The sequence below is a fragment of the Alnus glutinosa genome, chromosome 12 (genome assembly GCF_958979055.1).
Source record: "Alnus glutinosa chromosome 12, dhAlnGlut1.1, whole genome shotgun sequence".
NCBI classification, from domain to species: domain Eukaryota; kingdom Viridiplantae; phylum Streptophyta; class Magnoliopsida; order Fagales; family Betulaceae; genus Alnus; species Alnus glutinosa.
In genome coordinates this window covers 11,798,923-11,822,469 of record NC_084897.1, presented here as the reverse complement: position 1 = coordinate 11,822,469, position 23,547 = coordinate 11,798,923, and the positions used below count along the sequence as shown (strand labels likewise).

The 23,547-nt window shown below is 37.3% G+C and overlaps 2 protein-coding genes across 3 annotated transcripts; one reads left to right on the top strand and one right to left on the bottom strand.

Annotated features, from left to right (window-relative positions):
• The first annotated feature begins 311 nt into the window (after positions 1-311).
• LOC133852187 (uncharacterized) lies at positions 312-14,510 on the top strand. Of its 2 annotated transcripts, none has more exons than XR_009895901.1 (13): positions 312-571; positions 3,129-3,181; positions 3,709-3,877; positions 3,964-4,027; positions 4,538-4,617; positions 4,803-4,956; positions 6,275-6,336; positions 6,484-6,546; positions 7,066-7,124; positions 7,451-7,532; positions 7,853-7,908; positions 13,067-13,110; positions 13,235-13,314. XR_009895901.1 is itself a non-coding variant. In XM_062288884.1 (13 exons), exons 1-13 carry the CDS (start codon positions 425-427, stop codon positions 14,226-14,228), a joined length of 1,242 nt encoding a protein of 413 aa, XP_062144868.1. In that variant the 5' UTR covers positions 317-424; the 3' UTR covers positions 14,229-14,510. The 2 variants fall into 2 exon arrangements, 1 of the variants encoding a protein (XP_062144868.1); XM_062288884.1 differs by lacking the exon at positions 7,853-7,908 and adding an exon at positions 14,210-14,510 and having other exon boundaries at positions 317-571; positions 13,235-13,480.
• Positions 14,511-17,071: 2,561 nt separating this feature from the next.
• On the bottom strand, positions 17,072-17,920 carry LOC133851685 (protein TIC 20-II, chloroplastic). The gene has a single exon (XM_062288219.1). The coding sequence runs from the start codon at positions 17,842-17,844 to the stop codon at positions 17,218-17,220; it is 627 nt and encodes a 208-aa protein (XP_062144203.1). The 5' UTR covers positions 17,845-17,920; the 3' UTR covers positions 17,072-17,217.
• Between the last annotated feature and the right edge of the window lie 5,627 nt (positions 17,921-23,547).

The following is a 23,547-nucleotide window of genomic DNA, read 5'->3' as shown; positions in this document are numbered from 1 at the left end:
TATGAAAGATTAATTTATAATTTTAAATGCTAAATTGTAATTTTGTAAAATATTTAATTGCGTGTTTAAAAATTATTTTTTAAATATCATATTTTTAAATCACAAATTTAGAAGGAACTTAATTTGTTTTTTTTAAAAAAGCTAACCCGATCCGATTCAAATTGACCCGGTCCAATCGAGTCGGTCTACGCTGGGGAAATACCAAACTTGACATAGACTAGTGATCCCCGTCCCGTTATTTTTTCCAGTAAATACAAGAAATTACAGGGGCAAATAGGAAAACGCCACGCACAATCGTAATCTAACCAGAAGCTGGAGCATTTTCCCAAAAGGAAACCCTAAATAATCCCACTCTGAGACTCTGAGTGACGGAGTTTTAGAGAGAGAGAGAGAGAGAGAGAGAGCGAAAAAGCGAGAGGAAGCCATGGATGCGATAAGGAAGCAGCTGGACGTGCTGATGGGGGCGAATCGAAACGGAGACGTCCGGGAGGTGAACCGCAAGTACTACGATCGCGACGTTTGCCGCCTCTACCTAGTCGGCCTTTGCCCTCACGAGCTCTTCCAACTCACGGTAATTCTACTATTTTCAAAAATCATTATCTGTTATACTAATTTTCTTGTTTAATTAAAAAACCCCAATCCTCTAAAATCTATGACCGATAGGCTATTAGTTGGTGCTGCAATAACTGTTTACGGTTTGTTTGCCGAGAAATCTGAGGAGTGGAGAATAAATATTTAGTATTATGCTGTTTTGGAGTTTGATTGGCCTGTTTGGTTGCTGAGAAAGTTTGGTTCCCAGAAAGTTGTGGTGAAGCGGGAGCGAAAAGATTGTGGAGTTTGAATACCAAAGTTCTTCATTGTACGAGATTGGGTGTTTGAGGAAACTTGAAGGACTAATAGAGAGAAAGAGTGGTTACATAACAGTGTAACTTGTGTTATTTTAATTTATTTGAAAGAAAACCACAATTCTTCAAAGTATTTCAGCTTAAGTTAATTGTTGTAGCTGGAAGAAGGTCTTAGTTCTGGATAAATCTGAGGAAAGGGGAAGAATTTTTGGTTTTTTGGAGTTTGATTGGCTCTTTTGATTCCTGAGAAAATTTGTGACTCTTCAATTTATGAGAAATTGTTTGGGATTTGGGGTGTGAGGAAACAAAGGACTAACAGAGCGGGTTATAAAACAAGGTAGGTTTCATTAGCATGTCAGCTTAAGCTAATTGTTATTGTTGGAAGAATTTTTGGTTTTTGTTAAAATCTGAGGACAGAAGAAAGTTATTTTTGGAAGTTTGAATGTCCTGTTTATTTACTGAAAATTTTGAGAAGTAGACTGTTTGGTTCATGATAAATTGTAGGAAAGTGGAAGATAAAAGAAAGTAGATTTTGAATCTTTTTGTTTTTCAATTTTTGGGTTTGATATACAAAGAACTACATATCGAAAGAGCGAGTTTTATAAAAGTTGGCTGAGGATCTGCCTCAGGAACCAAAGGTTATGGATGCACATGTTTTGTGGGCGAGTATGTGCACATTATTATGTGAAAGAAACACCATGCCAAAGATCATCAAACATATTATGACATCTAGAAGTTTCAACTTGTGGGTGAGTATGTGCACATTTTAGGTTGTTGATAGTTCTAATTATATGGTCTATGTATCTTCATGGTGTTAATGATTAAGGTTTTAATCTTGATGTATTTTTTTTTTTTTATGATAATAATAATATTATCGAAAGAAAAGGGCAAATCCCTCGTACACTAAAAGTATACAAGAAAGCCGAATACCCTAAAGGCTACTACAATCTAAAGAACAAATCAAATCTACCAGATTCTGAGTCAAAATTAGGAACATTTACATTAACCCAATCCAAAAGAGATCAAAGAAAAAGGAGGATTTTTGAAAAAGCGCATTGGAGTCTCTGCCATCCTCAAAGAGGCTCCGATTCATTTCTATCCAAATGCTCCACATTAAGAGAGTAAGAATCACTTTCCAACAATGAAGTAGCTCTAGGATGTTATTAGGCATCACCCAAGAAACCCCGAATTTGTTAAGAACTAAGTGTCAGAGATCAGTAGTATACTTGCAGTGGATGAGAAGGTAATTCATAGTTTCCTCATTCTTTTTGCAAAGGAAACACTAGTTAGCTAGAGAGAAACCCCGCCTTCCAAGGTTATCCACAGTGAGGATTCTACACTTTGTAGCCGTCCATAAGAAGAAAGCAATGCAAGGATGGGCCTTAACCTTCCAAATACTTTCTCAAGGGAATGAACTATGCTCACCTGACTGTAACATTTTATAATAGCTCTTCACTGCAAAACTGTGGTTGCTAGATGGTGTCCACAACATACTATCCACTTCTCTCGGATGAGTTTTCGAGAGAATAATAGATTGAGATAGGAGTCGAGAGATTCCAATTCCCAATCATGGGCTGCCCTAATGAAGACCAGCGGATAGGGGATCTGGATAGGTCCAAGTAGTATGACACTAAGGCCTCTTTGTCACAGGCTATGGAATAGAATTATGAAAATGAATGCTTAAGAGCCACTTCTCCGCACCATATGTTATGCCAGAAGCGAATGCAGCAACCTTGTAGGAAACAAAGTTGGAAAAAGATCCCCAACTGTTTCCAATATTCCTCCAAAGACTCACCCATAAGGTCCTCGTCCTTTGAACACCAACCCCCTCTTTGGATCCCATACGTCATTTCAATCACTTGTCTACATAAATTTTTTTCCTCGTGCCTGAATCTCCAAAGGCATTTACTGAGGAGAGCTTTGTTGAACAACATGATATTTTTTTATTCCCAACCCCACTCTTAGATCTTCCAACTAGCCTACATTTTTTTCCATTTTCTCGACTACCTCGTCCCAAATGGCTTTTGGTACATGATTCATAAATTGATTAAGAAGGAATTCCTTACCCTTCTCTCTTTCTCCCCCTCTTTTAGGAGAATGTGGGTTCTTTCATCCATATATTTTAAATCAAATAGCACCTTAGTTATTAAGGTATTAATGCATGTGCACTCTCTTTTATCAATGGTATTGTATTCTTGCTATTTGTGAAATTATTCTCTTCATAGATAATTATTTGATCTCTTTTAATTCTCAAAATCACTCCTTTTTTATTATTTGTTTCAGAAAATGGATATGGGTCCCTGCCCAAAGGTCCACTCCTTGCAGCTGAGGAAAGAGTATCTTTATTAGTTTTATGGAAAGTTATACAGTTATACATTTTAGTGTTTCTTTTGTCATTAAAATGCCCAACATAAAGTTGGCGTCAAGGTGCTGGACATGGAAAATGATAAATCTGTTTTATAGTTTCAATACAAGCCACCTGCTTGATTTTGTGGTCTGTATGGTCATTCATTTTTTTTATTTAACTTGTTGAAGAATCCAGTTATTCACTCCTTTTGTTACCCTATCTCCCTTCCTGAGGAACGTGTCCTTGGTGCTTTGGCATTGTTTCATTTACCATGGCTTTCTATGCATTAAGGCTTTTAAGCCTCAAAAGCTCATACATAACGGTTAAAACTACTTGACATTGAGTTATCAAAAAATAAAAAATAAAATAAAATTACTTGACATTGCAAGAACTAGCTACTTAAATTAGCAATTCAAAGAGTTTTATTTTTTTATTTTTTTATAAGTGAATGTTATGCAATGGCATATACATGTTGGAAACTTTATTTTGTCTGTAGTTGTGCTTAACTCTTTCTAGATATGAGGAAGCCAAAGCAAAAGGGCCTGATAACTATGATAGAGATTTGGAGGATGTTATAGATAGGCTCATTCTTGAGTGTGATAGGAAGATTACTAGAGCTCTTAGGCGCCTTGAGGCTGATGATGCGAAGGCTGCTATTGCAATTTCTGTCTCTGAGGTTACACAGGTGATGGTTGACTCTTTCATTTCATATCCTATAATTTTCATCCTGCGAATTTGTGATTCACAAATTGTTGGCTGTTTAAATTGTAGACGCCTGAGGTACTTGAGCTATCCAAGCAGATCAAAGAGAAGTTGAAAGAAGCTGATCAATATGGTAATGTATATAGTAATTAGCATATAACCTCTGTCGTTCCTTCCCCTTTTCCCTTGTATTGAATAGAGAAAAAAAACCCTTCTGTTGGCCCTTGTCTAGATGTTGAATTTTTTGTATTAATGTTTAGTTTTTCTCTGTACTGATTTGAGTGGTTTCCTTGCTAGAGAGTATACAAGTTAGCTTTATAATGTTTTCAAACTCCTTAACTGCTCATCTTTCTATCTTCTATTTGTTTATGTCCACTAATCAATTCTAGTTCGTGGACAAAATGGCATCTCCTCTCCACTTAAACAAGTGGTGGAGGGTGAGGTTATTAGTCAATTCCTTATGGGGGTATTGGTTGTATTTACCCTTTAAAAGAAAAGTTGTTCACGCTTCATTTTGAGTGGTCGATATATGTAGAGAGTTCGGTTTGTAAGTTCTCTAAATGTGGAAATGGTAGTTACATGCACCAGAAGTTTGCTTAAATCTTAAATAACTGATAAAAAAAAATTGATGTAAAATTTGCAGATCTTGAAGGCAAAACAGATCTTAAGATTCGAGCTTTGGAGGTAGTAGAAGAACTGAGAACCAGAAGAGCAGACAAACAGGTGATGATTGCTTTTTGAGACAAATTTTGATTTGTCAATGCTGTGATTGTTATGTTGTTTTGGTGTATTCTTCTATGATGTTGACCCATCAGTAGAAGTTCCATTACTTTCTCTTTGTTTTTCTTTTTTCTGGACTTAATATTCTGACTTTCAAACATGTGTCTTTCTTCTGCTTATGGCTACAGTCCATGCTTCTTTTGGATGCATTCAATAAGGATAGGGCATCTTTGCCTCAGCCTTTGCCAAATCCACCACCTTTGGCACCCTTACCTGTAATTACTCCCGATCCTCGTACACAGGAAATGATAAATGAAAAGTTGAAGAAAGCGGAGGATCTTGGTAAGTCAGTTATTCTCAATTTTTTTGGGTTACTGTAGGAATTTGAATCTTAAGCAGCATTTTATATGTTCTATACGTGCTTTGCAATTGTTTGTGGCAACTCTTTAGTGTATATTTTCATGGTTTAACATTTTAGATACATTGTTCCTTTTTACTAATTCCTCTGCCTTTGTTACTTATCGAAAAAAAAAACCTAATTCCTCTGCCTTTGTTTGTATACTATTTTGTTAAAAGAAAAAGGCACCTTTTATTTGCTCCTGAATTTTTGGTGGTAAGTAGCTTAGGCTGTGTTTCTACAGGATTTTCAATAACTACTGCTATTGATCTCATCTTTTCTTCGGTTGGGGTGGGTTAGTGTATGCAACCAGTATTTGTTTGTTAATTGGTTTTTATACTTCATTTTTTAATAGATCCTTTTTTGTATCCATTGATACTTGTTATTTCAAGGTGTTGTACAGAAATTCGAACTTACTGTGGTTGTATAAATATGAATTATTTGGGAAAATACCTACCTGACCTGACCAAGTACAACTCAACAAAATCCTTATCCCAGATAGGCAAAGAGCTTTTCACCCGAGTGTGGCAATTCCTGTTTTTCGCCACCCTTTAGGAAGACCTCTCCTTTTGTTTGCCATCTCTCTCTCTCTCTCTCTCTCTCTCTCTCTCTCTCTCTCTCTCTCTCTCTCTCTCTCTGTTTTTTAGAGGGAGGTCTCTTGTAGAATTGTCGTCGTCACTGTCTCCTTTTTCCCTCCTAACCCCCACTAGAAGATGTGGTAATCTTGTTTCCCAATTACAAGAAAAAGTTTGGTTGAAGCCTAGTTTTTTGTAACGATAGTGTAGGTTTATTTATTTTTGATAAGTAGTGTAGGTTTATTCCAATAAGTTCTAGCTCAAAATGGCATCTCCTCACATGATAAGAACAAGGTGGAGGGTGGAGGGTGGAGTCTATGGGTTCAAGACACACTGGGTACACGTTTAACTTGTCAATAAAAAAAATGTAGTCTGCTCACAATTTATCGTAACATGTTAACTTAATTTGACTCAGCTTATAATTTCATTGTATCTATAATCAAGATTATGTAGGAATGTAGAGTTGGACCTGTGTTGCGTGTTTAATGATAATTCGAAAAAAGGGAATGTAGAGTTGGCATGAGTTGGTATGGGACTTCTTAAGTTGATTTGAGAATCTTTACGATGTTATAGATTTTAGCGCGAAAGAAATGTGACTGAACAATGCTTTATTTGTACAATTTCAAAATCTATTATAGTTTTAGGAATCCGTTGGTGGATAATTCTTAAAGTCTTGTAACTTTTTCAGGTGAGCAGGGTTTGGTTGAGGAGGCACAGAAGGCTTTGGAAGAGGCTGAAGCCCTTAAGAAGGTTCTTCTTTATGTTTATTGGGCTTGTTTAATGATGAAGTCATCGGGTTTATTTTATATCATTGTGCTATTCTGAAATCTTTTTATCTTCCATTATCTTCTTTTCTTTTTGTTTCTTATTTTAATAGTTTTGTTATTGCTCTCTCAGCTACCTGCCCGGCAGGAGCCTGCTCTGGATTCCTCCAAGTACACTGCTGCTGATGTGCGCATTGTAAGTCCTTTTTTTTTACCTTGGCTTATTTTGCTATTTGTCAATCTAAATGTCATTTTAGTAGTATAGAAAACCAGAGCTGAACTGCATATTAAGAGCTTAAGTCAAAATTTAGCCAAATGCAATATTATACTCAACATTCTCCTAGAGAAACAACTTAATGCCTCTAAACGGTGTCGTCATGGGCGTGTTTTACATGTGTTTTTGAGACACAGAGAGGTGCCAGGCATGCATGTTTAGAAAAATTAAATTGATTATTGATTTAAATGATTATTGTTTTACTGTTTAACACTTCTTTCTTATTTTGCTCCTTTTTCGTAAAATTATTCAAAGCAAATGAAGTACCCATATTAGGTGTGTGTTGTTAGACATACTCTAGGAATTCAATGTAAATGTAATACATGCACTTGAAGCACGGTTGGACAGTTGGCAAACCAGTGCCTTGCTTCCATGTTTCAAAGTCCTTATATGCTTGATTATCAGTAATCCTAATTCTTGTCAATCCTGTTGTTATTTCAGACTGATCAGAAATTACGTGTTTGTGACATTTGTGGAGCATTTTTGAGTGTTTATGACAGGTAATATTTGATCTTCTGTTTCCTTAACTCTTACTACATTTTCTTAGCTTTTCTTAGGGAAACATAGAGTTAGTATTTGGGGATTCAAATTCAGCTTTTGACCCGACAATTATACCTCCTTGTCACCAGCAGGCTCTTGGGCCCAGTTTTACGAGGATTACTTTTGCAGCTAAAGAATGTGCGTCTTTTTCTGTTTTATGCTTGTAGATCATGCTATTATTAGCTAGAAAATTATCGGACAGCTGTGCTGTAAATGAATGTGTTCTATCAAAGCATTTGGATATTTCAAATGTGCAAACCAGTTTTATTTTTCTTGCCTTTTTCAGTGACCGACGTTTAGCTGATCATTTTGGAGGGAAGCTTCATTTAGGCTATATGCAAATCCGTGAGAAGTTAGCAGAGCTTCAGGTAGACATATTTTGATCCTTTATTATTATTATTATTTGACATAGGTTGGCTCTTTATGCGTGGTAACATTAATACATTGGGCAATTGAGCAGGAAAAAATTGTTATTGGCAACTAAAATCATCTTACTTCTTCCAGTATCCTGCTGGCTTTTGAATTTAGCTAATTACTCAAGTATATATTCATTTATTTTTGTTGGCAAAATAAATGTCAACAACATATAATCAAACTGATGCTTTAATGCTCAATGTGATATCTATTGTTTTACCTATCATGTCTTTTGGAATGTCCTTAAGTCGGTATTCTGAATATGTTGGTTCAGGTGCTGGTATAATGTTTGACATTCTTCTATAGAGATTCTCAGTTAGTATTCGATCTGTGAGTTTTTCTAACCTCGGAGAAGGATTTTTTTTAACATTTGCTGATATCTTTCTTCATTATCATGTAGTGTTTAGTCTCTTGAGCATGAATAATTCCCCGAAGAAGAAATGGCTTGAGTATAGTGCATATTAGACTTCAATATGCACCTGATGTTCCATGACGTGTGGCGAATGTGCTTCTCATGTTTCCCTATATTTAGAGTTAATTTCAAACACTAGGAAATATGGATATGGCCCAACACCCTTGGGGTTCAAAACAAAAACTAAAAACATGGGTTTGCTATATATATCAAGAGAATGTGTAATTTAACGGTGGTATTGTTACTAAGCTGGTGGGATGTAGGTGTGTGTCGACATATTCTATCGTCTATGTGAGCTCTATGATGTTGGCATGGTTAGCCTTTGGTTTTGGTTGTCTACGATGTGTTTCTTGAGCTGGTTTAATGTAGAGGTTTAAGCCTTTTTGAGCTCTTGGTAGTAGAGGGGTGTTTAGTTCTTCGATGGTTGAAAGTAGCGGTGGGGTTTCCCTAGCATTATTGTTGGGTAAGCTAGGTGGTGTTTGGTTGTCGAACTCATTGGAGTTGGTTTGAAGGACGGAGGTGACCGAATTTCTCAAATCATCAAGGGATGGAAACAAGGCGTTCATTACTCAAAGATGCTCTAATAGGTCCAGCCAGGTTTTGGAGGTAGCGGTCGGAGAGGCCTTATCATAATCCTGGAGAGGTGAGAAAGGAGGGGATGGAGTAGCTTTGCCGCTGAGATGATGAAAGGTGGTGGTACAAGGACCTTCGCGGAGGTGGTAAGTAGGGCGGGGTAGTTGTAGGAGTACCCTTCGGCGTCATGTGCTACGGTGGAGCGAGTTCCTCATACATCAGGTCACGCTAGGATTGTTGCCTTCGTACCCCAAGCTCAAAAGGAGGTTGCTCAAGGCAAGATTGCAGGCACGTCCACTCCTAGCTTTCGTGCTACAAAAGGAGACGAGATCGTACGAGGGAATGGCTTGGTGAACTTCGGTGGGAACCTTCAAACATGGAGAAGTCAGCTAGAGAAATTAAAAGGGGAAGGTTAAGTGGGTTCCCTTCTTGTTTTATTGTTGTTATTATTATTTTCTTTCGTCCTCTTTCTTCTATAGAGGTGTTGCAGGGGGTAGTGCTAGTGTAGAGAAGATAATTTTATTGTTCTTGTTGAGTGAGTTGGGTGTGATGTGGGTGGTGTGGTTAGGAGTGATGCTCTTGGAACTTCGTCTTGTCTGGATGTGGAAATGTTCTTTGAGGAGTCCACTCCGTTGAGATACTGTTTGGCAGTTGCGGAATAGAAAAGTGTATGGACAATGCCTTCAACTTGGGTTTTGCAGATGGTGAATAGAAAAGTGTATGGACAATGCCTTCAACTTGGGTTTTGCAGATGGTGAAGGAAATCTGTCATTCTGTGTGGCTTTCGTGCGAGGGTTTTGAAGAGGAGCTTTTGGCCTTCTTTACGGCCATTTAAGCGAACCATTGATCAGGTTTCGGCCTCTAGCTCAAAATTGGGAAAAAAAGGCAGTGGAGAATTAAGAAGGTGGTTATCTTGTTCCATTAACTATGACGCAAACCTGAGGTTCCAGCCTGCTGGCAAAGCCGAAGTATTACTTGATTCGTGTGGAAGGGGCGCTTTGCATGAGTCTGAGGTTTACCAACAGAGGTGAATACACAAAGTAGCCTTGTCTTGGAGGGGTTACTCGTCATAAAAATAAAAAAATAAAAAATAAAGGCCAAAGGCTTTGTGGACAAGGTGAGGCAATGGTGGACTTATCGCATTTAAGGCTCCCCAAACTTCATTTTGACCATAAACTTAAGGCCTTGAAAGTTGATTTAAAAGTATGGAATGAGCATATGTTTGGTAATGTGGAGACCCGTAAAAAAACTCTCTTGGATGAGTTGTGTGCTTTTGATGGTTTGGAGGAAGTGAGCTCTATTTGATAAAGAGAAATTGAGGAAAGTCATAGTTATTAGTGAGTTGGAAAAAGCTACTTTATTGGAAGAGATAAGTTGGAGGCAAAAGTCAAGGGCTTTATGGTTAAAATAGGGTGAAAAATGCACAGTTTTTCAATCGGGTAGCCAACTTGAATAGGATAAACAACTCCATTGAGTCACTGTTAGTAAATGGCTCAGTTTCTTTTGATCATCTTGCAATCAGGGATCACATTGTGCAATTCTATGATAGACTTTTTTTAGAACAATTGAGTTGGCGGCCCAAATTGGATGACCTTTTTCTTTTGATTCCATTTATGAGGAGGAGGCCTCTTGGTTAGAGAAATCGTTTGAGGAGAGCAAGGTTCTTGAGGTGGTGAAAGGTATAAACAATGATAAGGTGTCAGGTCCTGATGGTTTTACTATGTAATTCTTCTAAGTTTGCTTAGATGTGATCAAGGTAGATATTATGGGGGTGTTCAACGATTTTCATACTAGTAGTAAGTTTGATAAAAGTCTTAATGCCACTTTCATTGCTCTCATTCTGAATAAATCCGAGGCTATTGATCTTAAGGACTTTCGACCTATAAGTTTTGTGAGCGAAGTTTACAACATTATTGCCAAAGTCTTAGCAAATAGGTTGAGAAGGGCTATTGAGAAGATTATTTCGAAGCCACATATTTTCTGCAACTTTTAATGGGGGCTTTCTTTTAGGCTTATCTTTGGGGTCTAGGCACACTGGTGTGGTTAACTTGGGAAACTTTTGTCTGCAGATGACACTTAAGTTTTTTGTGGGGCTAATCTTGACCACCTTTGCTATTTGTTATTTTTATGCTTGGAATCTGTTTTCGGTTTGAAAATTAATCTAGCTAAGTCAAAATGGTTCCTGTGGGTAATGTCAATAATGTGGATGGTTTGGTTGGTATTTTGGCATGCAGGGTTTCTTCCTTGCTTTTGAAGTATCTTGGTCTTTCATTGAGAGCCTTTTATAAGGCCAAGCGTATTTGGGATGATGTTATCGAGAAGAGATAGCTTCGGATGGCTAGGTGGAAAATGATGTTCTTGCCTAATAGTGGTAGGGTTACCTTAATCAAGAGGACCCTTTCCAATTTGCTTACGTATTTCATGTCTCTTTTCCCTCTCTGTTGGTGTTGCAATCTGCATGGAGAAGCTACAACGAGATTTTTTATGGGTTGGGCTAGGTAAAGAGTTCAAATTTCACCTGGTAAGTTGGTCCAAGGTTTATTCCCCAATCTTTGAGGGAAGGATTGGGATCTAGAATTTATTGGTGTTCAATTGTGCTCTCTTGGGAAAATGGCTATGACGCTATATGCATGAGAGAGGCTTTGTGGGAGTTCTTGCGGATTCTAAATATGGCAACTTGTGTGGTGGGTGGTGTTCTAATGAGTTTCTTGGGTCTATGGGGTGGGGTTAAGGAAGAATATTAGGAGGGGTTGTGGGGTGTTTTCTAGTTATAATACCATATTTGAGGTGGGAGATGGCTTCAAGATTATTCTGGCACCACTTGTGTTGTGGGATCAGGCCCTTAAGGAAGGTTTTCGGGATTTATATGGTGTTGCTTGCATTAAGGATGCTCTTAAAGCGATTCGGAGCTTTCGAGTGGTTCCCATCAGTGGCACATATACTTTATTAGCTCGATTCATGGTTAAGAGGTGAATGTCTTTGCTTTGTCTTTCAATATATTGTTCTCCTTTAGAGTGTTGTAACATTGAATGCAACTCATAGATATGTATGCATGCATATGGATATGTATCTATATATGTATGTGTATATTTATGTTAGAATACTGGCTTTTGCAAAATAACAGATGTGGAAGCCATTGGAACAAAGTTCAATAGCCCGAGATTCCCTAAGCATTGGAGAAGGTGATATTAACCTTGATCCAGAAGCATTGCTGTAGAGGGCGGGTTTTGTTATCTAGATTTTCAGGCTTTTGAATAATATTACATAGTACGTGCAAACAGGATTTTAGGTGATGACATGGTTAACTAAAGAGAAGGGGACAAGCAGTTGTGGATTTCTGTTGTTGGTGTACTTTGTTTCCGTTTTTTCTCTCTTCGATCCACTGGTATTACTAGGTTTAAGAATGGGGGTTGCTGCCCTCAAACCTCACACACCTCTTTTTTTCTTCTCGCCATGCGTTGAACACTGACCTTCCCCTTTGAAGGGGAGAGTTAACCTTTTCACTATATATGCCGGTGGTTGGTCCAGCAGTGCTACATTATCATGGTAAAGTATTGTTCTAAGTGCAACTTTGTTTTAGTTTTTGTCATGTTGCTATAAAAGAAATCCAGATGTACCTTCTGTTTGTGGAGCTGACCATGCTTTAACACCCCCGGTTGGGAGAGTTGCAGGTAAAGGATGTGGCTGGTCATTGGTGTAATGATGCTGGATAATTGGTTATTGGTTATGTGCTGTTTAAAGTGCCCTTTTCTTTTAGAATTTGTCAGGGAAAATGAATGTACTTACTTTGGAGAATGGAACTTTTTCTAAGGAGTTGTTTTGGGTCTAATTTGCTTCATGGTTTAGTATAAGCATACACTTCTTCAATCAAGTTTTGATATGCCATTGACTTGTAGAGTTTTCTACTGAAAGGGAGATTAAATTTCTTTGTTCACGTCTATTTGGGATTTATCTTGTTATTAACTGAAGTCTTCGATTTTCAGCTAATTTATTTATGGACTATTGAAAAATTGGGAGTATATTGGTTTTTGTGGTTTCCATGTTCAGGAATTCTACATGTTGCCTCCACCGGTGAACACCCCTGCTTGCTATTTTGGCAAGTTTGGTGAATGATATGCTTGATTATGGTCTAAATTCATGTGGTTTGGCTGCCACAATTTTGTATGTCATTTCTGATTTTTTTTTTTTTTTTTTTTTTTTTTTTTTTTTTTTTCTGAAAATCTTGTAATTTATTTGCCTAGTTTAAAGACTTTAGTACTTTTACAAACTAATAAATAGGGAAGGGGAAAAAGAGAAATGAAAAAAAGAAAAAGAAAAAAGAAAAGGGGGTATATTTTTCATTGCTTTGTTACCTGCTTTCCTTGTGACGTGCTACATCTCTAAGTCTTTTTCTTTTTGCTTTTCCCTTTTTAAAATAAACTTCGCCTTTTCAATTTAACTATAACTTTGCATTTTTTCAAAAGTGAGTGTTTCAATGGTGTTCTTTTATAATTAATTTGTCAGGAAGAGAAAGAAAAGAGCCGAAAGGTTGATCGGGATGAGAGAAGGTAACTTTTTCTTTGTCTTTATGTATAATTCTATATATTATATATCAATTTTGTGTTTAATGCCTACCTGGATATTTACTCTTCTTTCTTCCTCCACCCCCACCTTCAATTGTTTACTTTATAGATCAAAGGAGCGAAGTAGGGATGGAGACAGGGAACCTAGCAAGGATCGGGAGAGAGTAGATAGCCGTGATCAGGGCAGGGATTACGATCGTAGGAGCAGAGATCGTGACAGGCATCATGACCGTGAACGTGGACATGATCGGGAGCGTGACAGAGATTCAGATCGCTCTCGTGGTTATGATTCAAGAAGTCGCCGCAGGTCACGGTCAAGGTCAATGGAGCGCTCCAGGGATTATGATCGCCACAGGTACTTTACTCTGTTTTGTTCTATTTGAAAAGGCATTTCCACACATTTTGATGTGTGCTTCCTTTGTATAATTCTACTATTGTTGACATCTCATCAAGAGTCAGGGTCCAAGGAAGGGTTTTTCACTTGTTCGTATGCATGTATGTATTTTTGGTAGTGATTCTCATGCATCTGAATGTCATTTTTTTATTATGTTGTCAGATGCTCTGATTATTGGGTTATCTGAAGATTTTACTTTACTTTCAGTAGTACCACTGTTTGTATAAAGTATAGATCCTCTCTTTATCCACTCCAACAGAAGGATTTTCCAAGGGACAGTCTGAACTGGAAACTTCTTTCTCTTTTCCCGATATCATCTTTTTGTTTTATTTACGCACTATTTATTTGTCTTGTCACATTTGCTAACTACATGGAGCTTGCCTGAGTTCACAGGACTAAGGTTTTTTTTTTTTTTTTTTTTTTTTTTTTTTTTTTTTTTTGTCTTGGTCCACTAACCATGCTGACGGCCTAGGTATGCAGAGATGCCAATGGATTAGTCTAATCGTTATATTATGGTCACCGAACAGTCTGAGGCACTCTTAACCATAAATGTAGCACTCTATATGATTATAATCGACTCCCATAAATATGGCCTGGGTGTATTTAGTAAGTGTATGGTGTCTGCTTGTTCATATGCACATGGTGGGAACTTTTTAGGTCCGTATCTGACTAGTTATTTCCTCTTTTCAGGCGATATGACCGACACTAGATGATCCTAGCTGTGGAGAATATGGATTTGAAAATGTTATCGTTGAGGTCAGTGTTAAGACACATGTAGGGAAAAGATTATTTTATGTGTTTTTTTTTTTGTTAATTTTTAGCGGAGTTGAGCTGTGATTCTCCAGTGATGGTCATCATGACTTGAGCAGTGCTTAGGTTTATGAATTTGGTGTTTGAGAGGTATGTCTCGACACTCTGATTAAGTTAACTTGGAGTTTGCATTCCTACTTAAATGTGGTTGTAATGAAATTTGGTTTGATGCGGTTGTGTACATGGTTTTAAGTCAATCATTGTACTTGAATAATCCACATGCAATGCCGTGAAAGGGATGCTCGTATTCCAAATGAACTCCGATCAACTTCCCCACGGTTCTTGAGAGTTGAGGTTTGAATCTTTTGGCATCATTAATATTCTTGATCTCATCACATTATGCTTTCAATTCTAATCACATGGTTGTGAATGTTTGGAGGATTGACTCTTGGACAAACTTGCAAAAATCCTTGATTAATTACTATTGAGTGATAATAAAAAAAATTAGAAATAAGAATAAAGAAGAGCTACTGAGTAATAATAAAGAATCCGTGATTTTTATACTCCACATCTTCTTCCCTTTTGCTCGAGTTCTCTCACGTCTTGACAGCAATGACAACAAACACCTTCCTAACCGATGGTGCTCGAATATTTGGCCCTGGTTCCCACCAATGAAATCTCTCACGACAGCCGCTTAAACAAATGGCATTGACCTTTTTGTGCTGATTTTTGAGTTTTGGTGGTTCGAGTGTTTTACTAATTGTTTGCTGGGAATTTTGGGCACTGACCACTGCACCCTTTGCAGTATAGCTTGATAAATTCTTCTCCACCAAAATTCTGGAGTGGGTTTTGGCAGTTTTTGATAAATCTGTAACTTAGAATTTTTTTTTTTTTTTTTTTTTTTTTTTTGATATTTTAAAAAGAAAAAGAAAAAAAGAAAAAAAGAAACCAGACTTGGGGAAGATTTGAGTGAGAGAAAAGCCTTGGAAGGACCTCAAACAGTGATATATAAATAGTTTTAAGGTAATATTAACATTTAATTATTTGAGGTCCTTCCAAATACATATAGATATGTACAAAAAAGAAAAAACAAAAATAATTTGCTAAAATCATATATTTATATATCTCTGCAAAAAATTTCAGCGATTTCTTTCTCAATGTAAATAACTAATTGATTTTCAGGTCATCTTCCATCTTGTTGTGAAATGTTGTTTTAACAATTTTTTTAATAAAAAATACTCTCTGTGTAACGCTGTTGAAATTGGAAGAGTTAACACAAAACAAATCGATCTATCAATCAAATAATAAATGTTCGACTTTCCAGTTTTAACTAATTTTTTTTGCATAAAGTGGAAATTGTAGTCTATGTTTGTTAGTGTATTCGGTTAAGTTATTTATTTATTTTTGGTTTATTTATTTTTATTTTTACTTTATATGTGACGTATAGATAAGAAGCATTTTTTGGTAGGGTCCATTTTTGAGAAAATGTTTTCTATGGACTACGCCTGGTTATTTTAAACACATACATATGTAAAGCTAACTTATTACTTGTATAAAATACAATTTTTTTTTTTTTTAAAAAGAGTATGTCATGTGGCCACCCTCGGTGGAGACAAAGGGTGGTTATATGGCCACTCCGATTAGATAAGGGTGGCCGCACAAAGATCCCAGAACAAATGTTACAGTGCAAAATACAACCTAACAATATTTAGGAATGGGCCAAATGAATGGTACGACCCAACAAAATTTTGGCACATACACAAAGAAAGAGGCCTCCAGAAACAACTGTTTTAGAGGCAGTCTAGTGGATGGGCTGCCTAAAGAGACACCTACTGCAATTGTAAGGGAGCTTGGAAGTCACAGTAGGGAGGACAGCATTGATAAACTGCACCAGAAACCTAGTGGATGGGCTGCCTAAAGAGACATTGATAATGATTACACCGAAAACTTTGAAGAGGTGCAATACCGCAATGTCCGGTGAGGAAGGTGCCTGACGAAGGATGCTTAGAGAACATCGCAACTGAATATAGGAGTCTCCATATGCAAAAAAGGGGGGGGGGGGGGGGGGGGGGGGGGGGGGGGCGGGGGTGTGCCAGTTAAGGAGATCCAAAGCCAAAGGAAGAGTTGGAGTGAAGCCACAAATCCACCATAGGAAACAAATAGTTGCGTCGATGAATTGGTTGCACTCTTTGTGAAATGGGGCATTGGCGGGAAGAACAGAGGCCGGTGACCCTGATGGGGAGGCGCGTGGGTGGAGGAGAGGGCGGTTGTGCGGTAGATATGAGTGCCAAGATACAGATAAAAGGTGTGAAAAAAAATAAAATAAAATGAAGAGAAGATAAAAGAGGGAAATGGGGGAGGAAAAGCTCTCCCCTCTCCCATTTGAACTCACTTTCCCCATGAGGAGGAGAATGCATACAAAGGTAGACGGAAGACCCCATGAGAGGAGTGGGGGTCTTTGATCTATAAGAGAAGGGGGAAGCTATTGAGGAAGTGTCAATCCGTCTTATCCTCAAATTAATACTTCCTTAATTTAGGGAATAAAATTCAGGATTAAGTGCAGCTTTGGGAAAACCATGGTGGAGTATCTCTGCCACATTATTTCCAACTGAGGCGTCTAAGTTGCTCTACCAGCAAAGCCGAAGTATTATCCGATCCGCTGCAATTTATCCCAACCGCTCTACCTGGATGTTTTCTCGTTTAGATTGGGCCTTAAAAGATTCTGTACAAAGAGCAAAGTTCATGTTTTTAGCATCCCAAAACCCAAAACAATGCTAAAATGCCTGCCTCACAGAAAGAAAGAACACCAAGCATACAATTTTCCATAATTGCATTGAAAAACCTAAAACGCATAATATTTAACCAAAATAACAACAAATCTCCTGGATCTCAACTCAACAAAACAAAGGAAACGATGTTGGAAGGAACGCCCAAGATTACAAACAAAACTAGATCTGCCTACCAGCAGCATCAGCAACGAATGGCAGGTACGGGGTCCTCCCGAGAACACAAGACACGAAGCTATAAACAAAGCACAAGACACTGAACACAAACAGCACGTTGTGACCCCAGACCATGACCCTGAAGCCGACGCCGGAGCGGCCTGGGCTGAGAACTCGCTGGAGCAACAAGGGCAGCACGAGGAGCACGTCTAGAGTAACGGCCTGCATAGAGTTGAACCTGACGTAGCGGCTGAAACTGGGGTTCCTGACGACGCCGAGGTAGAGGGCAAAGAAGGCAACGAAGGAGGAGTAGGGGATGGACCTGTAGAGGGAGAGGAGAGGGAGAAGAGGGTCGAAGAGGGAGCCGAGAGGTGGGTATTGGAGGAAGAGGAAGCGGCCGTACTGGAGGGAGTTGAAGAAGGGGAGGGTGTAAGACACGGCTGAGATTAACCGATCTGTGGCTGGGGTTGGGTTGTACGACATGCGGGTGATGGTGCTGCTCCCGCTCCTGCTCCGCTTCGCTGGTGCGGCCCGTATGAGTTTGGGTTGAACCACATGCGGCTCAAGGAAGAGGCCCGACCGTGAACTCAGGTTACCGGTGGCTGAGAGGCGGAGGAGAGGGATGCAGGCCATTCTTTCGGGAGAGAGCGAGAGAGATAGCTGGGTTTTTTTTTATAACCAAAAGTTTAAAGAAGATGCGGTCGTATGAGGAAATTTAAATTAGATAGATTTAGAACTGAGATTGTTTTGGAAAAAATAGTTTTTAAATATAAAAATATTTTTTTAGAAAAAGCTTTATTTTTATTTTTATTTTTATTTTTTTTCAAAAGAAAGTTTTGATCTTTTTTACTTTTTAATGTTTAAAAAAAATAAAAAAAAAAAAAAATTTATTTACAGAAGTTTTTACCAAACAAACTAGCTTTTGTCTGGCACAATTTCTTAGATATTGAAATTACTTTTTTCAAACGCAATCTCAAAAAGCCTCTTAATAAGACTTACTTAACTCCGTTTAAAAATCTTTGGAAAGTGTCACTTAATTGATTCAATTATCCCATCGTGTCACTTAATTGATTCAATTATCCCATCCTATAATTTGCAATAAAAAATCACACTATCCCTCAATGTGTGATTAAGGTCCTTTTGAGATTGTGGTTTTGGTTTTTAAATTATGGTTTTCAAACTAACAATTTTAAAAAATAATGGTTTAAAATCCAGTTCATAAAAACGTAATTTTTAAATCGTAGTTAGTTAGGGTTTGGTAAAGTTTGTAAAAAGAAGTTGTTTCTTTTCAATTGAGTGTGTATAACTTTGGTATAAAAAGTGTGGTTTATGTACAAGTTATCAATAAGGACAAAATAATATTATTATATTTAAATCTAATTACCATTCCAACTCATTGTTCATTCAACGAAGTGTCGTTTCTTGGACATGTGATCTTTGGAGGAGGAGTATCAATGGATATTACAAACGTTTCATAGAAGGATTCCCGAAGCTATCAAGACCGTTGAGCACTCTTGCTCGGAAGAACGCTCGTTTTGAATGGAGCGACAATTGCAAGACAAGTTTTCAAGAGTTGCAACAGAGACTTGTGACTGCATTTGTGTTGACCTGCCAATGGAAAAAAGGATTGGGGGGGTGGGTGTTCTTACGGGGAGAGTTGGAAGGTAGTAGCATATACTTCACGATAGAGGAAGAATTACGAGCAAAACTACCCAACGCGAGACTTGAAATTGGCATGCAGTTGCTGTGTTTCCGCTAAAAAACTAGAGACATTCCTTGTATGGCAAGAGGTGCGAAATTTACATGGATCAATAGAGCCTCAAGTACCTTTTCACTCAAAAAGGAATTGAACATGAGGCAAAGCATATGATATGTTTGAGATTGAATTGGAAAAATAGGTTTTAAAGTCAAAAAATAGCTTTTTGAAAAAAAAGCTACATTTATAAGCTTTTCCACAAAAGTATGTTTTGACTATTTTTAGAGTAAAAAAGTTGAACAAGTACTTTTGAAATATTTTACTAAACATACCAGCTTTTTGTTTGGTACAATTTTTTTAGGTATTAAAAGTATTTTTAAAGCTTCCTAAAACAATCTCAAACATTCTCTTAATCAAGGACTACGTGTAACACCCACCAAATTGGGTAATTGTGTGGGTTACTGGCAAATTCTCCAATTCAATTAACTGGTAATTGACTGAAAGATTTACCCACATTAATCAGAGTAAAAAAAAAAAAAAAAAAAAAAATCAGGCATGCGAAAATGAAATCGTGATATGAGATTTTTTAGTTCTGAATTCACAACACAAGTATGTATCATCAAATATAAGCTCAGAGCTTCCAAACACACATTACTATAACAATTAAATTCTAGTTACCCAAACCCTTCAAAAGAGTCATCCACTTGGTGTCTTCATCCTAGCGAATTTTTCACTCTATCTTTACGATGTCATACGATGCAATTATTATTCATTTGTTAACATTATAAAGTAAATATTACTCAACATGAATTCAGTGTTCAAACAACAGGCTCACAAAATATACGAAGAATAAAATTTGCATAGTCAACTGACATATCGCACGTTAAAACAAAGCTAGTTTTGTAAGTATTTACTTACGTTAAACACTCATCCAAAGGTTCGGACATCTCAAACTTCCGCTACTACGAAATCATACCCTATTATTATACAAAATACTACGATAGTTCTGACCCATGCACGTAAAAACCCTAACTACGACTGAAGCATTCTAACATCTTATTAAAACCCTAATTACATTTTCCTAGCCATTGTCGAGCGTTCGGTGTCTAGGTTGATCATTCAATTATCGCGAGGACCGAACGTTCGGTCCTTTACAGTAAACGTTCGAGATGCTCCAGAACGCATACGACTCAAAAATCAAAACTCCAACCATTTTCTTTCAAAACTAAGACTTACATTAACTTGCATACAACATGTCAAATCATTCCAACGTTAAGTGTTATGAGTTTAAAAGAGTACTCGCAAGCGCACGAATCGTTTGCAATATAGTGTATGCAAGTGCGAGGTCGAATCCATAGAGAAATGGTAAAAAATCAGTCTCTTGTTTAACTAATCTCATTTTAACCTGGTTCCAAATTTTGGGGCTTAAACATGCAAAACAACAAACTAGAGTTAAAGATAATGAAGAACAAAAGATAAAAGGAACTAAGGCTTAGGAATTTACCAAACCAAATCCAACAACACACACTCTTGTTTTCTATTTAAACACCCAAAGAACATTTAAGCTTTGCTTGTCATTCAAGTCTTTAACCACATATGTTAGAATTATTTAATGAATCAAATTCAAAGATAAATCACAAAGAGTACTCATTTGAAATCAAATAATCCATTGTATCCAGTCAAAGAACAAATCACAATGGATATCCTTTTTCAAACCGATAAATCAATGTATCCATCGGTTGAAACACATTAAATGTCCTACTACTTCAATAAATGAACATTCATTCTAAGACATAAGGCATTACAGTGAATGCAACTTGAATAACATATCAATAGAACATCAAATGTACAAATAGCATAACAAGAGTGTGAGTGTTATCAATGGTGATGTTTCATCATCAACCTTAGTTGAGAGTTCTAACCTCCCATGACTAAAAACACCACAAAAGCTTGAAGAAATAACATAAAATTAAAGGAAACTTAAGAGAAAAGAGTTACAAAATGAAAATAGTTTTTGAATTAAGCTACAACAGAAGAGAAACTGGCCTAGTCTACTGCCTAAATTCGTTGGTTTACAAGGAGGGGATAGCTATGGCTTTACAGACGAGCATTAGGGTTTGAGGGTCAAGCAAAATGACTCCTTTACTCCTTTCTAGGGTTCCCTCTCTTGCAAGAGACAAGCCAGAGCACAAACACAGCGTGACTTGCTGCAAAAATCAGAGAAAGAGAGAGGTGCTTTTGGCATGAAAAATCGTCTAATTGACGTTCTGGTATGAGTCTGCGTTTTTTTTTGCTAGTTCTACATAGTGTGCTCAAGCTCACCAGGGCTGCGCTCGAGCTCACTCGGGTGAAAGACGAAGGCATGTTGTAGGCGTGAGTGCGCTCGAGCTCACCAAGGCTGCGCTCGAGTGCACTTGGCTTGAAAAGCTCTTTTGCGGGCTAATGACTGCTGTGGGCGCGTGCGCTCGAGCTTAACAAGGCTATGCTTGAGCCCATTTCCAGAAAATTCGAATTTTCAGCCTTTTTGCCTCAAAACCTCAATTTCTCACTTAATAACCTGCAAAATGCTAAAACACCAAAACTAGCAAAACACATTAGAAACAACAAAGCTAAATGTTTAATAAATGTAAATTAAGGGGTCCAAATATACAATATTTGGCACTCATCATTAAGTTTCATGAAAAATAAGTTTAGGCTTCAAGTTTCTTAGAAAAATATTCATTTTCAAGAGAGATTAATTAAAAATACATTTCAACACGTTAAGGATTTACTACAACTCATGTTTAGGGTACTAACAACATGAAAAAGAGTCTAGGGTTCGAGGTTTACCTTATGAAACTGAACAACACCAAAGCTACTCCGCTCTTTAAAATCACTCTCTCAATCATTAAATAAGGTAGCAAGGATGCATGGAGAGGGTGGAGATGTATGAGGGTTGTGAGGGGTGGTTTATATAGGCGAGGAATGAGGAGATAAGGATTAATGAGATGGATAGTAGGTTAAAATTGCTTTCAGGTGACATTGAACGTTCGGTGTACTAGTTTGAACGTTCAATGTACTGTTTTGAAAAAAGATAAGGGGTCAACATCAAATGTTCCAAAGGTTATTCGAACGTTTGATGCACTGTTCAGAAAAATGAAAAGGGATACGCATCGAACGTTCCAAAGTTGCTTCGAATATTTGATGTACTGTTCTGATCATGCATAGAAGTGGTCCACATCGAACATTCTAGAGATGTTTCGAACGTTTGAGGGAGGTCCATATCGAACGTTCCAAGGTAAAGTCGAACGTTCGACTATTGATTATTTTGTTAACTAATTAAGGAAGAAATTCTTTTGGGGCTTTTGTATTTTAAAGATTTTAGTTACCGGTTACACGCTGCTTATTAAAACTTATTAAAATAGTGGTTGATTTTCTGGGTATCATATTCTCCCCTCTTTATAAAAATTTCGTCCTCGAAATTTCGGTTTTAAAAATTAATTTTCAAGGAAAATGTCTTATCTTTAATAGAAAGCATGTAATTGCGAAAATCGTAATTAATGTTACGAATAAGGTAGGACAAAATAAATTACGTTAACCACTGTTTTCAAAAATATACGAAACACAACCCAATAGAATAGTGTCCGGCAAGAAATGAAGTTCTAAGGGTAATGTGTCCAAAATATTGTATATTTAGACCCCTTAATTTGTATTTGTTAAGACTTTAGTTTTGTTATTTTCTAATATTTTTGGTTAGTTTTAGTGTCTCGGTGTTTTGTAGGTCGTTGAGAGAAAATGATGATTTTTAAGAAAAATTGCAAAGAAGTGAAAAAATTGTCTCAATTTGGCCACTTTCAAATTTGGAGAGAAAACGTGTATATATATATATATATATATATAGAAAAGACAAAAGGTGAAGGTTTTTTTAGAGATATTAAAATCTAGGTGGAGAGCTTCTTTAGAAAATATTGGCAGCAAGTCAAAAAATGCATGGGCAGCACCAAATATCTTTGACCAAACATGCAATTCTCTCCATCACGTGAATACGCAAGACCTGCAATGAGAAAAGAAATTGAGGCATGCGTGGAGCATTTGATGCAGTACTAAGACAAGTCGTGTGGCACCTTTTGAAGAGCAGATTTTTAAGTTTCTTTTTATTTGTGACTCTTTCCATAATTCGCGGCACCAAAACAACATGAGACACTACGCAAGGAGGATCAAAAGAAGACATGTGAACTGGCCGGCTCTTCCCAAAAAGATAACAAAAATAGGAAGAAACAAGTTCATTTTTTCTTGGTAGGCATGCCCAGAATTTTTTGCAAGCAAGAGGAAAAATGAGACACAATCTGTCCCCATTCGGCCAGCTAGGAAAAACAAAAAAAGAAGAGAAGACCAGCTCGAAAAAAGAAAAGGAAGGAGACGTTGGAGAGGGGTAGGGGCGCCACTTTTTCAGCTTGTTTCAAACCTAGTTTTTCCTTATAAAAAACCAAGAGACACGAGTAGTGGAGGGAGTTCTTTTTTTGTAGAAAAACATAGTCCAGAACATGACTGGACAGTAGCTCCAGTCATGTTGGTTTTGTTATGATTTCAATTCTTTTCTTTACAAGTTTTTGTTTAGATTTATTTTGCAAGGTTCTTGTGCTGTTCTTCTTAGTTTGCAA